The 13,141-nt window shown below is 41.1% G+C and overlaps 1 protein-coding gene across 15 annotated transcripts in view; it reads right to left on the minus strand.

Annotated features, from left to right (window-relative positions):
* DGCR2 (DiGeorge syndrome critical region gene 2) overlaps positions 1-13,141 on the minus strand; it is a 99,656-nt gene that overhangs the window by 12,492 nt on the left and 74,023 nt on the right. For all 15 annotated transcript variants that reach the window (XM_077874662.1, XM_077874661.1, XM_077874667.1 and 12 more), the window contains one exon: positions 11,691-11,867. In XM_077874662.1, coding sequence (XP_077730788.1) covers positions 11,691-11,867 — 177 coding nt within the window. The remainder of the gene's footprint in view (positions 1-11,690; positions 11,868-13,141) is intronic.

The following is a 13,141-nucleotide window of genomic DNA, read 5'->3' on the forward strand; positions in this document are numbered from 1 at the left end:
TTATTCTCTGTTAGAACAGAAAGAAAAGGAATGAAGAAATGAGCAGCCCTCAGAGAAACATGGGATACCATCAAGTGTACCATTATACATGAAATGGACGTACCAAAAGGAGAAGAGAGTAGAAGGAGCAGAAAAAAGTATCTGAAGAAATAATGGCTGAAAACTTCCTAAATTCACAGAAAAACAAAACCTTTAAATGTAGAAATCACAACAAATTACAAGTTGGATAAATGTGAAGAGCCTAAACATGTCAGACACATACATCATAGTAAAAGTGCTAAAGTCAAAGAAAAAGTGAAAGCCTTAAAAACAGAGAGCCAGAAATGACTTGTTACCTATTAAAAGAACCCCCACAAGACTTATAGCTGACTTCTTAGCAGAAAGAACAGAGGTGAGAAGGCCTCTGTATGTCTTGATAACATACTCAAGGTGCTCAAAAAAACCCCTGTCAACCAAGATTCCTATATCCAGTAAACCTAGCTTTCAAGACTTAAAGGCAAAATAAAGACTTTCCCCAGACAGACAAGACCTGAGAGAATTTATTGCTCTTACTTATTGCCTTTTAAGAAATACCAAAGGAAGGATGCCTGGGTGGCTCAGCAGTGGAGCACCTGCCTTTGGCCCAGGGCGTGATCCTGGAGACCTGGGATCTATTTATTTATTAATTAATAAATAAAATCTTTAAGGAAAAAAAAAAAAACAAAGAAATACCAAAGGAAATTCTTTTTATCCCAAAGGAATTTTTTTTTTTTTTTTTTTGAGAGAAAGTGCCCATAGGGAGGGAGGAGGGGCAGAGAGAGGAAGGGAGAATCCTAAGCACACTCCGTGCCCAGTGTGGAGCTTGATGCAGGGCCCAACACGGGGCTCTATCTCACAACCCTGAAATCATGACCTAAGTTGACATCAAGGGTCAGATGCATAACCAACTGAACCACCCAGGCACCCCACCCTAAAGGAAGTTCTTAAAGTTTTTTTTTTTTAAGATTTTATTTATTCATGATAGACACAGAGATAGAGAGAGGGAGGCAGACACATAGGCAGAGGGAGAAGCAGGCTCCATGTTGGGAGCCCGACGTGGGATCGTGGGATTCGATCCCAGGACTCCAGGATCGTGCCCTGGGCCAAAGGCAGGTGCTAAACCGCTGAGCCACCCAGGGATGCCCGGAAGTTCTTAAAGTTAAAAGCAAGTGACCCTCAGAGAGAAATTTGAATCCATACAAAAAAAAAAAAAAGCACTAGAATAGATAATTGTGTAATTACGAAAAACAATATAAATGAGTATTTTTTTCCTCTTAATGATTAAAAAGGCAACTGTATAAAATACTGTGTTTAGAGATGCCTGGGTGGCTCAGCAGTTGAGCATCTGCCTTTGGCTCAGGGCATGATCTCAAGATCCCAGGATTGAGTCCCACATAGGGCTTCCTGCATGGAGCTTGCTTCTCCCTCTGCCTAGGTCTCTGCCTCTCTCGCTCTCTCTCTCTGTCTCTCATGAATAAATAAAAACTTAAAAAAAATAATGTGTTTGTAACATAGTATCAGACCTCTAACATATAGAAATGTATTTTTTTTTGCTAGTAAGCCCAAAGGAGATATGTGGAATAAAAGCTGTTTTAGGCTAAGGAAATGACTGGAGATGGTACTTAACAACAATGTATTGGTAGTTTACAGCACTAACAGACCTAGTGTGTATAATAATACCACAGAAAGAAAGAAAAGAAATACAGTTTTAAGAGGTAACTTCCACATATCACTGAAATGAACCTAGTATCAATCTGATGCTAATCTGAATAAAATGTATATGTTTATATACATGGAATTAGTAGTAATAGTGGCACTTACCTGTGAATATACTAAAAAGCATTGAATGATACAGTTTACATGGGTGAATGGAAAAGTATGTGAATTATATCTCAATAAAGCTGTTAAAATAAAGAGATGATAGCTGAGACCTTCCCATAATTAATAAAACACACAAATCCCCAAGGGTCCTAAAAGGACCAATAAAAATAAATCAATAATTAGACACAATGTGATAAAACCCCAGTGTATCAACAAAGAGAAACTCTCAAAAGCAACAAGAGATGACTATTACCTACTGTTCTATGTTCTTTTAGGCGATGGTCAGTCCGGTGTGGCCACAAGAGAGGCATAAAGGAGGTACGGGAAAACAAAGTGTATTATATTCATAGGCCCTGGACCAACAGAGTCACTGCACACTAGGAAGGATCACACAGTTAGAACACTCAACCAAGTGGGCAGGGAGCAGAGAAGGAGCAAGGACCCCACAGCAAGTGCTTTGTGGGGAGTCAGAATGGAGTACACAACCAAAGGCATGAAGAAATCTCACTGGAATACTTGACTTGATCATTATTAGGTCACAGTCATGGGAGGACAAGAAGGGGAACTTATGGCAGAGGCCAACCTTATCATACTTGGGGCACCTGGCCACCTGGACGGGGTGCTCACAGCCTGTTCGTGGATGGACCAGGATGATAAAAAGTTTTTGAATTTGTAATACATCAAACAAACGAAGAAAAGGTATATGACAGTTCAGAGCAAGGAATAGGCAGAAACAATAAAATAGCACCTTCAAAGTCTTGAGAAAAAGTAACTGTTAATCAACAAATCTATACCCATCTAAGCTAACATTCAGGGTTAAAAAAATACAGACTTTTCATCCAGAGAGTGAAAGGGTGTAGTACTAACAACACAACCTCATCTCAAAGAGCTCCTGAAGGCTGTATTTGAGAAATAAAAAGCTGAACCCAGAGAGAAGAAGTGGGATATAGGAAGAAATAATAAAGACAATGATGAACACCTGAGGAAAGGTGCCTAAATGCTGACTTCATAAAACAAGTGATTCTAATTTCAAGAAGTGTAAACACAAAGTAAAACTAAAATAATGGACAAATATAAGTCAGAAGCTGGGGAACAACTGGAGCTAAAGCAATATAGAGCTTTTGGTGCCTTTTATTTTAAAACTTTTTATTTTCAGGTGCACAGGGACATGTGTCTTCTCCAGTGTCAAAAAGTGGCCCTTCCAAGAATTGAGCTTTTGAACTGAAATGGCTACCATTGGGGAAAAAACAAAAATAACTCTACTTTCCAGTTCCAGGTGACAATGTCTTTTTGACTGATATTCATTCAAGAGTGCACTTGTCCTCAGCAGCCTGTGAAGTCCCTCATGAATTCATCATCTAAGGAAGGGGAGGCATACCCAAGTTGCAGACGCAGGGCATATGCTCTGCAGAATTGTAAGAAAGATAAGAGTTGGTTTTAACCATCCTCCCAATGTCCCTTTTTAAGCCTTCTTAAAAGGTGGTTTGCACAGTGAGTAGAAATTAGGCTTCTCTGCAGTCTAGATCTTCACTCAATCAGTGAATACAAAATGGCACTGGCCCACTGGAAATTATGGACTCCATTATGGAGAAAAAAGCTTACTTACTGAGCAGCAAATTCCAAAAATTTCTAATTTGGATCTTAGTGCTGACCTCTCAATATAGGGTCTTTGTAGGAACACAGTAGGAAGTTAGAGACATTGACTATCTTTAGATTTAAAAATATAAATCAATTATGCCTTTCAAAAATGTAAGGGTAACTAACCACTAACAGGCATATATAAACAAAGTTTCTGAACCAGTAGAGGAAAGAAAGACTAGAGAAAAGTTGATTTATCTCATATAAGTCAGGAAAAGAAAAAAAAGAAGAAAAATCCTAGGTAAACAGCACAGAATAGGTGCCAAAATCAACTTGAAGACTTAATTAAAAGAGTACAAAAAGGTATATTAAAAAGAAGATAGCATAAAAATATTATGTAATAACAATAAAAATAGTTCATTTATATTGAGGACTTTCTTTTTTTTTTTTTTTTTTTTTGAGGACTTTCTATTTGCCAAGGATTGTTCTTTGTACTGCACACATATGTTAACAATCTCTCCCAACAACAACATGGTGAGGTGGGGGCTCTACTACCCATTTTTCCTAATGTGGAACCCAAGGGATAGAGCTCAAGAAACTTGTTCAAGGCCAAACTTGGATTCAAAGTCTGGCTATTGGGCAGCCCGGGTGGCTCAGCGGTTTGGCGCCACCTTCAGTCCAGGGTGTGATCCTGGAGACCCCGGATAGAGTGCCATGTCGGGCTCCCTGCCCGGAGCCGGCTTCTCCCTCTGCCTGTGTCTCTGCCTCTCTCTCTCTCTCTCTGTGTCTCATGAGTGGATGGATAAAATCTTTAAAAAAAAAACAAAAACAAAAAAACAAAAAAAACCCAACAAAGTCTGGCTATTAAGCCTCTTATTGTAACACCATTTTGCACCCACCACTGCAAAAGAAGTAAAACTTTAAGCAAAACCAACAAAAACTAATATGGATAAAAGGGATCATTACAGCATGATAAAAAGGTTCAATTCGGACAGATATTATAAGTACTTGTGCCCCCAATAACATGCTCTCAAGACAGATAAAGCTAAAATTAGGGAATTATCAGGGAAAAATGGATGAATCAACATCCAGAGTGAGAGATTAAAATACATCTTTTAACAATTACTATACCCATGTAGTCAAAACAGACTTGCTATCAATAAGCCTGAGCTAATGTACAAAAAATCCTACCGCCAAGAGTTTAAGCACATGAGGAATACTAATAAAACTCCTAACAACAATAGAACATAAATATCATGTTATCTAACCACAATACACATTAGCCACTAAACTAAATTAGAGACTGTAAATGACTTCGCGGAAGGGGAAAATACACAGACTAGGTAGGGACAGGAGGCATCTTCTGAGGGGCTGGAAATATTCCACCTCTTGATTTGGGAAATGGTTACACATGTATACAAATTCAACAAACTTAAAAAAAAAAAAAAATTCAACAAACCTGCTCTTAAGATCTGTGTACTTCATTGTTTGTAAGTACAGGGAAATTTAAACTTTAATGCCGTATGTTAGAAAAAACTAAAAATTAAGGAGATAAGGGCCTAACTCTAGAAGAAAAAGAAAAGCGTAAACCTAATGAAAGTAAAAGGATGGAAACTGATAGTAGAAATTAATGGCACAGAAAACAGATATAAAACAATGAGAATCAATTACTACCCAAAGCTGGTTATTCACAAAGATGAATCAAAGAGCCAAATCTTCAGTAAGACTAATCAAGAAAAAAGAAAGAAAGTATAAATAATATTAGGAATTAAAAGGTCATAACGATATACAAATGCTTCAAAAATCGTAAAAGAATGCTAAGAGAATTGTATGAGAATGAAGTAAAAAATTCAGACACGTAGGCAATGCCCTAGATAAACATGACTTACCAAACTGACTGAAAAAGAACCAGAAAACTTGAATATGTCTATAATCATTAAGACTAAATTAGTATCAAAAATCTATATCCAAGATATATATATATATACACACACACATGCACACATGCATGCACACATGCACGCACACACACATCTTAGCTCTGTCCACTGAAAGGGCGTTAAAGTCATGAGCATAATTAGTGCCCAGGTCCTCCAAGGCTTGGGAAAAGGTTGAATCCAGAGAGTACAAGATGAACTAGAAAAAGAAAGCAAACAGAAGGAAATAATAAAGAGAAATAATCAGTGAAATTGAAAATAGAAAAAAATCAATTATACAAATAGCTGGTTCTCAAGAAAATGAACAAAATTAATAAACCTCTAGCAAGACTGACAAAATCAAAATTGGATAAACACAAATCACCAATAGCAGGAATGAAATAGGGGACATCACTATAAATCCTGCAAAGATAAGAAAATTAATAAGAGAACGCTATGAACAACCCTATGCCCATAAATTTGAGTACTTAGAAGAAATGGATTAATTCTTTGAAAACCAGAACCTACCAAAAATTCACTCAACATGAAATAGATAATCCAAACAGTCCGATAACAATCAAATAAGTTGAATTCATAATTTAAAAATTCCCCCCAAGAGAAATCTCAAGCCTACATGGTTTCACTGGAGAATTCTTCCACTACAGATAGTGGTTGCAAGTGGGTGTGGTTATAAAGGAATAATAGGGAGGATCCTTATGGTGCTGGAACTACTCATATCTTGAACTACTCATGTCTTGACTGTGTTACAGGATCCTACACAAGAAATAAAATTCTATAACCCCCCCCCTCACACACACACACACACACAAACACACACACACACACACACACACACACAAATACAAGTAAAACTGGAGATAGCAGAATAAAATCAGTGGATTGTGTCCAACTCAATATCTGGCTATGATATTACACTATAGTTTTGCAAAATGTTCCCATTTGGGGAAATCAGGCAAAATGTATAAGGGAGCTTTTTATTTCCTTTAAATGCATCTGAACCTACAGGATCTCAATAAAAATGTCAATTAAAAAAAAAGGCAAGCAGGGATCCTTGGGTGGCTTAGCGGTTTGGCGCCTGCCTTCTGCCCAGGTAGTAATCCTGGAGACCCGGGATCGAATCCCACGTCGGGCTCCCGGTGCATGGAGCCTGCTTCTCCCTCTGCCTATATCTCTGCTTCTCTCTCTCTCTCTCTCTGTGACTATCAAATAAATAAAAAAATTAAAAAAAAAATTCAAAAAAAAGCTGTTTTAAAAAAAAAAGCTCTAACGGAAAAGGTAGATATACAAGATAGAACATTCAGCAGAGATGGAAAGTTAGGAATCAAATGGGGTGCCATGGTCTCAGTCAGTTACGTGGCTGCCTGCAGTTCGGGTCATGATCTCAGGGGTCCTGGGATTGTCCCCCGCCTTGGGCTCCCTGCTCAGTGGGGAGTCTGCTTCTCTCTTTCCCTCTGCCTCTCCCCCCAGCTTGTGCTTCGTTTCTGTCTCTCTTTCTAAAATAAAATATTTTTTTTTAATTTTTATTTATTTATGATAGTCACAGAGAGAGAGAGAGAGAGGCAGAGACACAGGCAGAGGGAGAAGCAGGCTCCATGCACCGGGAGCCCGACGTGGGATTCGATCCCGGGTCTCCAGGATCGCGCCCTGGGCCAAAGGCAGGCGCTAAACCGCTGCGCCACCCAGGGATCCCTAAAATAAAATATTTTTTAAAAAAGAAAGAATCAAATAGAAACATTAGAAATGAAAAATAGACAAAATGTCAAAAACAGGTAAAAAATGCCATCAGTGGGCTCATGAGCAGACTGACAAAGGTAAGGAAAGAATTAGTAAAATATGTCAACAGAAATTACTCAAACTGAAAGACAAAAAGGAAATTAAAGAAACACTACAGCTAAGTGAAATGCATGATTCTGGACTGAATCCTGGACGAGGATAAAAATAGTTATAAAGCGTTATCATTGAAACAACTGACAAAACTGTCATAAACTGTAGCTTACTGTATAGCACTGTACCCATATTATATTCCCTGATTTTGATAATTGTGCGGTGGTTATGTAAGAGTATGTCCTGGTTCTTAGGAAACACACCAAGTATTTAGGCCTCAAGGGTACAATATCCTCAATTTATTCCCAAATGGTTTGGAAGAAATAAGCAGTGAGGGACGCCTGGGTGGCTCAGCGGTTGAGCGTCTGCCTTTGGCTCAGGGCGTGATCCGGGACTCCCGGGATCGAGTCTCACATCAGGTTCCCCTTGAGGAACCTGCTTCTCCCTCTGCCTATGTCTCCGCCTCTCTCTGTGTGTCTCTCTCTCATTCTCTCTGTGTGTCTATCAAGAAAGAAAGAAAGAAAGAAAGAAAGAAAGAGAGAGAGAGAGAGAGAAAGAAAGAAAGAAAGAAAGAAAGAAAGAAAGAAAGAAAGAAAGAAAGAAAGAAAGAAAGAAAGAGGGATCCCTGGGTGGCGCAGCGGTTTGGCGCCTGCCTTTGGCCCAGGGCGCGATCCTGGAGACCCGGGATCGAATCCCACATCGGGCTCCTGGTGCATGGAGCCTGCTTCTCCCTCTGCCTGTGTCTCTGCCTCTCTCTCTCTCTCTCTGTGTGACTATCATAAATAAATAAAAAAAAATTAAAAAAAAAAAAAAAGAAAGAAAGAAAGAAAGAAAGAGAAAACAAAAGAAAAGAAAACCGTAAGGGAAAGAAAATACATTTACAATAGTTTACTATATTTACTGAAAAAATCCATATAAAAAGTGGATGTGGGGATCCCTGAGTGGCGCAGCAGTTTGGCGCCTGCCTTTGGCCCAGGGCGCGATCCGGGAGACCCTGGATCGAATCCCACGTCGGGCTCCCAGTGCATGGAGCCTGCTTCTCCCTCTGCCTGTGTCTCTGCCTCTCTCTGTGTGACTATCATAAATAAATAAAAATTAAAAAAAAAAAAAAAAAAGTGGATGTGGGGGATCCCTGGGTGGCTCAGCAGTTTGGCACCTGCCTTTGGCCCAGGGCGTGATCCTGGAATCCCGGGATCGAGTCCCGCATTGGGCTCCTGGCATGGAGCCTGCTTCTCCCTCTGCCTGTGTCTCTGCCTCTCTCTCTCTCTCTCTCTCATTCTCTCTGTGTGTCTATCATAAATAAATAAATAAATAAATAAATAAATAAATAAATAAATAAATCTTAAAAAAATAAAAAGTGGATGTTAACCCATGTTGTGCAAGTACCAACTGTGTATCTAAATAACAAGTTACAAAGCCCTGGCCTCCCAAGCCCAGATGGTCTTAAATGGTATGATCTATCAAATACTTAAGGACAAGATCATTTGCAATTAGTGCAAACTGACTTAGAGACTGGTAAAATAGAATGCTTCCCAACTCATTTCAAGTATCGAATATAAATGTGATGCAAAAACTAGTCAAGGAGAGCAAAGAAAAGCACCATAACAGGCCAAGATCACTTTTTTTTTTTTTTTTTTTTAGGGATTGAAAGCTTTTTATTAACCATAACAGCACCAGTTACAGAGTTATTTCAGCTGCACTTCAATTTGTTTTGTTTTTTTTTTTTTTTTTTTTTTTATGATAGTCACAGAGAGAGAGAGAGAGGCAGAGACATAGGCAGAGGGAGAAGCAGGCTCCATGCACCGGGAGCCTGATGTGGGATTCGATCCCGGGTCTCCAGGATCGCGCCCTGGGCCAAAGGCAGGCACCAAACTGCTGCGCCACCCAGGGATCCCATCAATTTGTAATTTAATTTAATAAATCACAATGAGAATTACTAAAAAGCAACCTAATCTGAGTTCTTTAAATTCTTTTAACTTGGCATTAAATGCTAAAGAAATGCATTTATTAAGAAAGCTTCTTGTAAGGCATAATACCTTGACTGAGATATAACCTGTGATTTACAAAGTTTAAACTTATAATACATGCTCAGTGTGTTTTTTTTTTTTTTTGAAGATTATTTATTTATTTGAGAGAAAGAAAATGAGGCGGGGACGGCAGAGGGAGAGGGAGAAGCAGACTCCCCTTTGAGCAGGAAGCCCAATGTCGTCTCCCATCCCAGGACCCCGAGAGCATGACTTGAGCTGTCCAGGTGCCCCCTGAGTGTGATTTTTTAAGGTGATAAAGATAAGGTAATGAATGGAAAACTAGACTTGGTGTTAAAGGTGTTAAAAAATTAATCTCTAACTGGATGACCTTGACTTAATCTTCACTTTGGAAGCCTATAAAATATGTGGTTATGGGATGTAAAAGGAGATTATAAACAGATATCTTCTATTTTCTTGACTGGTGTTTTTGCCAAAAAACTCTACAAGGAAGGTCTTACCTACAGTCAAGACATTATTACTTTAGGAGTTGGGAATTTCACGTGAGATTCAAAATAGCAGAGTACTTCCATGAATATGGAGGAGGAAAGAGGACTGCTTAGTTTCATTGCAGACAGCTGCCAACTTGAAGATGCGCTACAGTCTTTTTCTATTATAAGGTGATTTATGAATATCATTATAAATCCAGCTTAGAACTTTTACTGCTTTAAGTGCCATAAACTCATGGGATCTGTAACCTCACATGTAATAAAATTCAAAAAAGATGAGAAAAACATGATTTCCAATCATTCAGCCCTCTAATATGAATTTATTTACAATCACTTTGACTCCTGAAACTAGCTAGTCTTTAGTCTTTTTTTTAATTTATTTTTTACTGGTGTTCAATTTACCAACATACAGAATAACCCCCAGTGCCCGTCACCCATTCACTCCCATCCCCTGCCTTCCTCCCCTTCTACCACCCCTAGTTCATTTCCCAGAGTTAGCAGTCTTTACGTTCTGTCTTCCTTTCTGTTATTTCCCACACATTTCTTCTCCCTTCCCTTATATTCCCTCTCACTATTATTTATATTCCCCAAATGAATGAGAACATATGATGTTTGTCCTTCTCTGACTGACTTACTTCACTCAGCCCAAGATCACTTCTTAGAGGAGTTTCAAAAATCCTAAATGTCGGCCAAGCAAAGCCAGCAATATATATATATATAAAAAACCCTGAGGATGGTTTAATATCAGAGATCTAATGTAAAAAAGTAAATGGTAAATAAAATCATATAAGCAAAATAATAATATAAATCAGTGAAGAAGAAAAGCCACACGATCCCAATAAATGCAGAAAAAGTGTTTACATTTTTGTAATGTAGAAATTCTCAGCAAACTAAGAATGGAAGGGTACTTCCTTAACCTCAAAAAGGTATTTTCTCAGTTTTAAAGTTCCATATTTAATGGTGAAACACCAAAAGCTTTCTCTTTTAGGCTGGTAAGATAAACCTATGGCTCACTACCAGCACTTCTAGTCAACACTACACTGGAGACCTTAGCAAGTAAAGGAACACCAGGGGAAAAAATGTAAAGAAATAAAAAATCAAAGATTTGAAAGAAGACAAAAAAAAAAAAGCCTAAATAGAAAATCTAGCGGAATCCAACCAGGTAAGAGTTCTAATAATGGAGCTCAGAAAACGGATTCTAAAATTCAGGTGAAGAATAAAAGGTTGAGAATTGGCAACAGAAGGGGCAAGAACAAGGGAAGCCCACCACTCATTGGGAGGATGCAAAGTTCCTGTGAAGATGATGTGGTATCAGCATGGGACTGACAACAGCCAAGGGTCAGAATGGAGTCTACTAACAGGCTCAAACATCTATGAATGCTTGATGAATGACAAATTATCAGAAAAGGAATGATGGTCCAAATTAATGATGCTGAGACCATCAGCCTACCTCCCATGCTGCCTCTGGGTGCGATTTGTCCCTGCCCTCAGTAAGCACCACACACTGTGAGTCCCTGAAACTGGAAGAGACCTGGATGTGGAATGTGAGTGAGTGAGTGGGCTGAGGGACAGGGAGAGATCACGGATGGAGCCGGGGAGTGGTCCAGATGCAGAGTAAGCAGTCTTGGAAAGACCGAAAGAGAGAGTGGATAAGTAAGTGACCAGGGGGATTGGAGGCTCCAAGACACCAGGAGATGTGGCAAATCCTCCATCACCATTCTCATGTCAGCTCCTAACAACAACGAGATGTAGAGGGCAGGAATTAGCACCTCTATCCTGGCAAAGAGAAAGGATTGTTCACAGATGCTGACTGCTGCCGGGATCCTTGCCCTCCTGCCACAGCAGTGGCGTACCTTCAGAGGGGTGTGAGCCAGGCAAGGAGCTCCTGCCACCCCACTATGATGCAGGGGTCTGCCTTGGTGCACCGTGAGGTCCAAGTCTACTCAAGGTTGACACCAAGGTCCAGAAATCAGACAGCCACGTATTCATGAGAAGCACTTCCTTACAGCGCATTAGGAGTCACAGCCAAGGTGGCTTACTTCTTTTACAGAGAAACGAAGACTTCTCGTAGCAGTTCTCTGCATGCCAGCTGTGCAGGTCGTGGTGTCGGAGGGTGGGGAAGTGGAAACACTGGAGCTGAGCGCAGAAGACACTGTCACTTTCCGACACGGCTGAGGCAAAGATGGGGTCTGGGGGCAGGAACACCTCGGAGGAACCTGTGGGAAAAATAACAATGTCAGCACACCAATCCCAGGCAGTCCTTGTGGGCACCAAGGCCCCCCAAACTGGACCATCAATCAAAGGGCCTGTGGGCCGCCAAATACTAGCTGCACTGCATTCATTCACGACCTCCCCTAGTTCCTGGGAGCACAGCTCTGGGCAACGTGAAGGATAAAGTAATGGGCCACAGCACAGTCGATTAAAATGTATGAGTTTGGGCAGCCCGGTTGGCTCAGTGGTTTAGCGTTGCCTTCAGCCCAGGGCCTGATCCTGGGGACTCAGGATCGAGTCCCGCGTCGGGCTCCTTGCATGGGGCCTGCTTCTCCCTCTGCCTGTGTCTCTGCCTCTCTCTCTGTGTCTCTCATGAATAAATAAAATCTTTTTAAAAAATGTATGCGTTCATATGGATAAACAACAATTAAATGGGGAGGGGAGTCCTCTCCTTTAACAGGGTCTCAACTAGTAAATAGAGAAGGGCTCAAAAGGCACCTATTGCACGTGCCAGGAGCACACAATTCTGACAGAATCGTAGCTCCCTCAACCTAGCAGGGGGATCATCAGGCCAGGCGAGCTAGAAAGCACTGGCTCCCTGGAACCCCCTCCCAGCTCCAGGGAGACTGTCACTCACTGAAACTCTGCCTTCCAACCCGGGGACCAGGCAATCAAAAATCATGTGGTGCCCGGCAGCCCGAGTGGGGGGTTGTGGTGGAGTACAGGGACAGGGGGCCTCTCTTCTCCTGTCCCAGGAGGTGGACTCAGGTCACAACTGGGCACAGCACAGCCAGCCCCCAGAGCCCACTCTCTACCTCAGAGAACCCTCCAACACTGGACCGCCACAAGATTCCTTGAGGCTAACCTGGACGTGGGTCACCAGAGACACTTCTAATTTTACTAAGATGGCGATGTGGTTTACCCTTTAACAGCAACATGGTATTGTCATGCATGCCTTTTGAACTCTATTTGCTCCCAATACTAAGCATGGAGGTCAGTCTGGAAGAGCCAGCGAGTCTGGAGATGGGGCCTCATTCTGTAGACACTGGGCACAATGCCTCCCAGCCCCCTGACAAGGTCAGGAAGAGGGACTCTGGGGAAGCGTGGTGGGATAGAAGCCCAGTCTCCAGCTGACAGGCACAGTCAATGTCAGTGCACCCCTGCTAGGTCAGACTCACAGGAGGACCATAGAGGAAGGGTAGGGGTGGGGGCCAGGGTCCTTGGGATGTCTTTTCACACCATTTGGGGAGCCTGCCTCTAATGCTAAGAGTGGGCACTG

Source organism: Canis aureus, chromosome 27 (genome assembly GCF_053574225.1).
Source record: "Canis aureus isolate CA01 chromosome 27, VMU_Caureus_v.1.0, whole genome shotgun sequence".
Taxonomy (NCBI): Eukaryota; Metazoa; Chordata; class Mammalia; order Carnivora; family Canidae; genus Canis; species Canis aureus.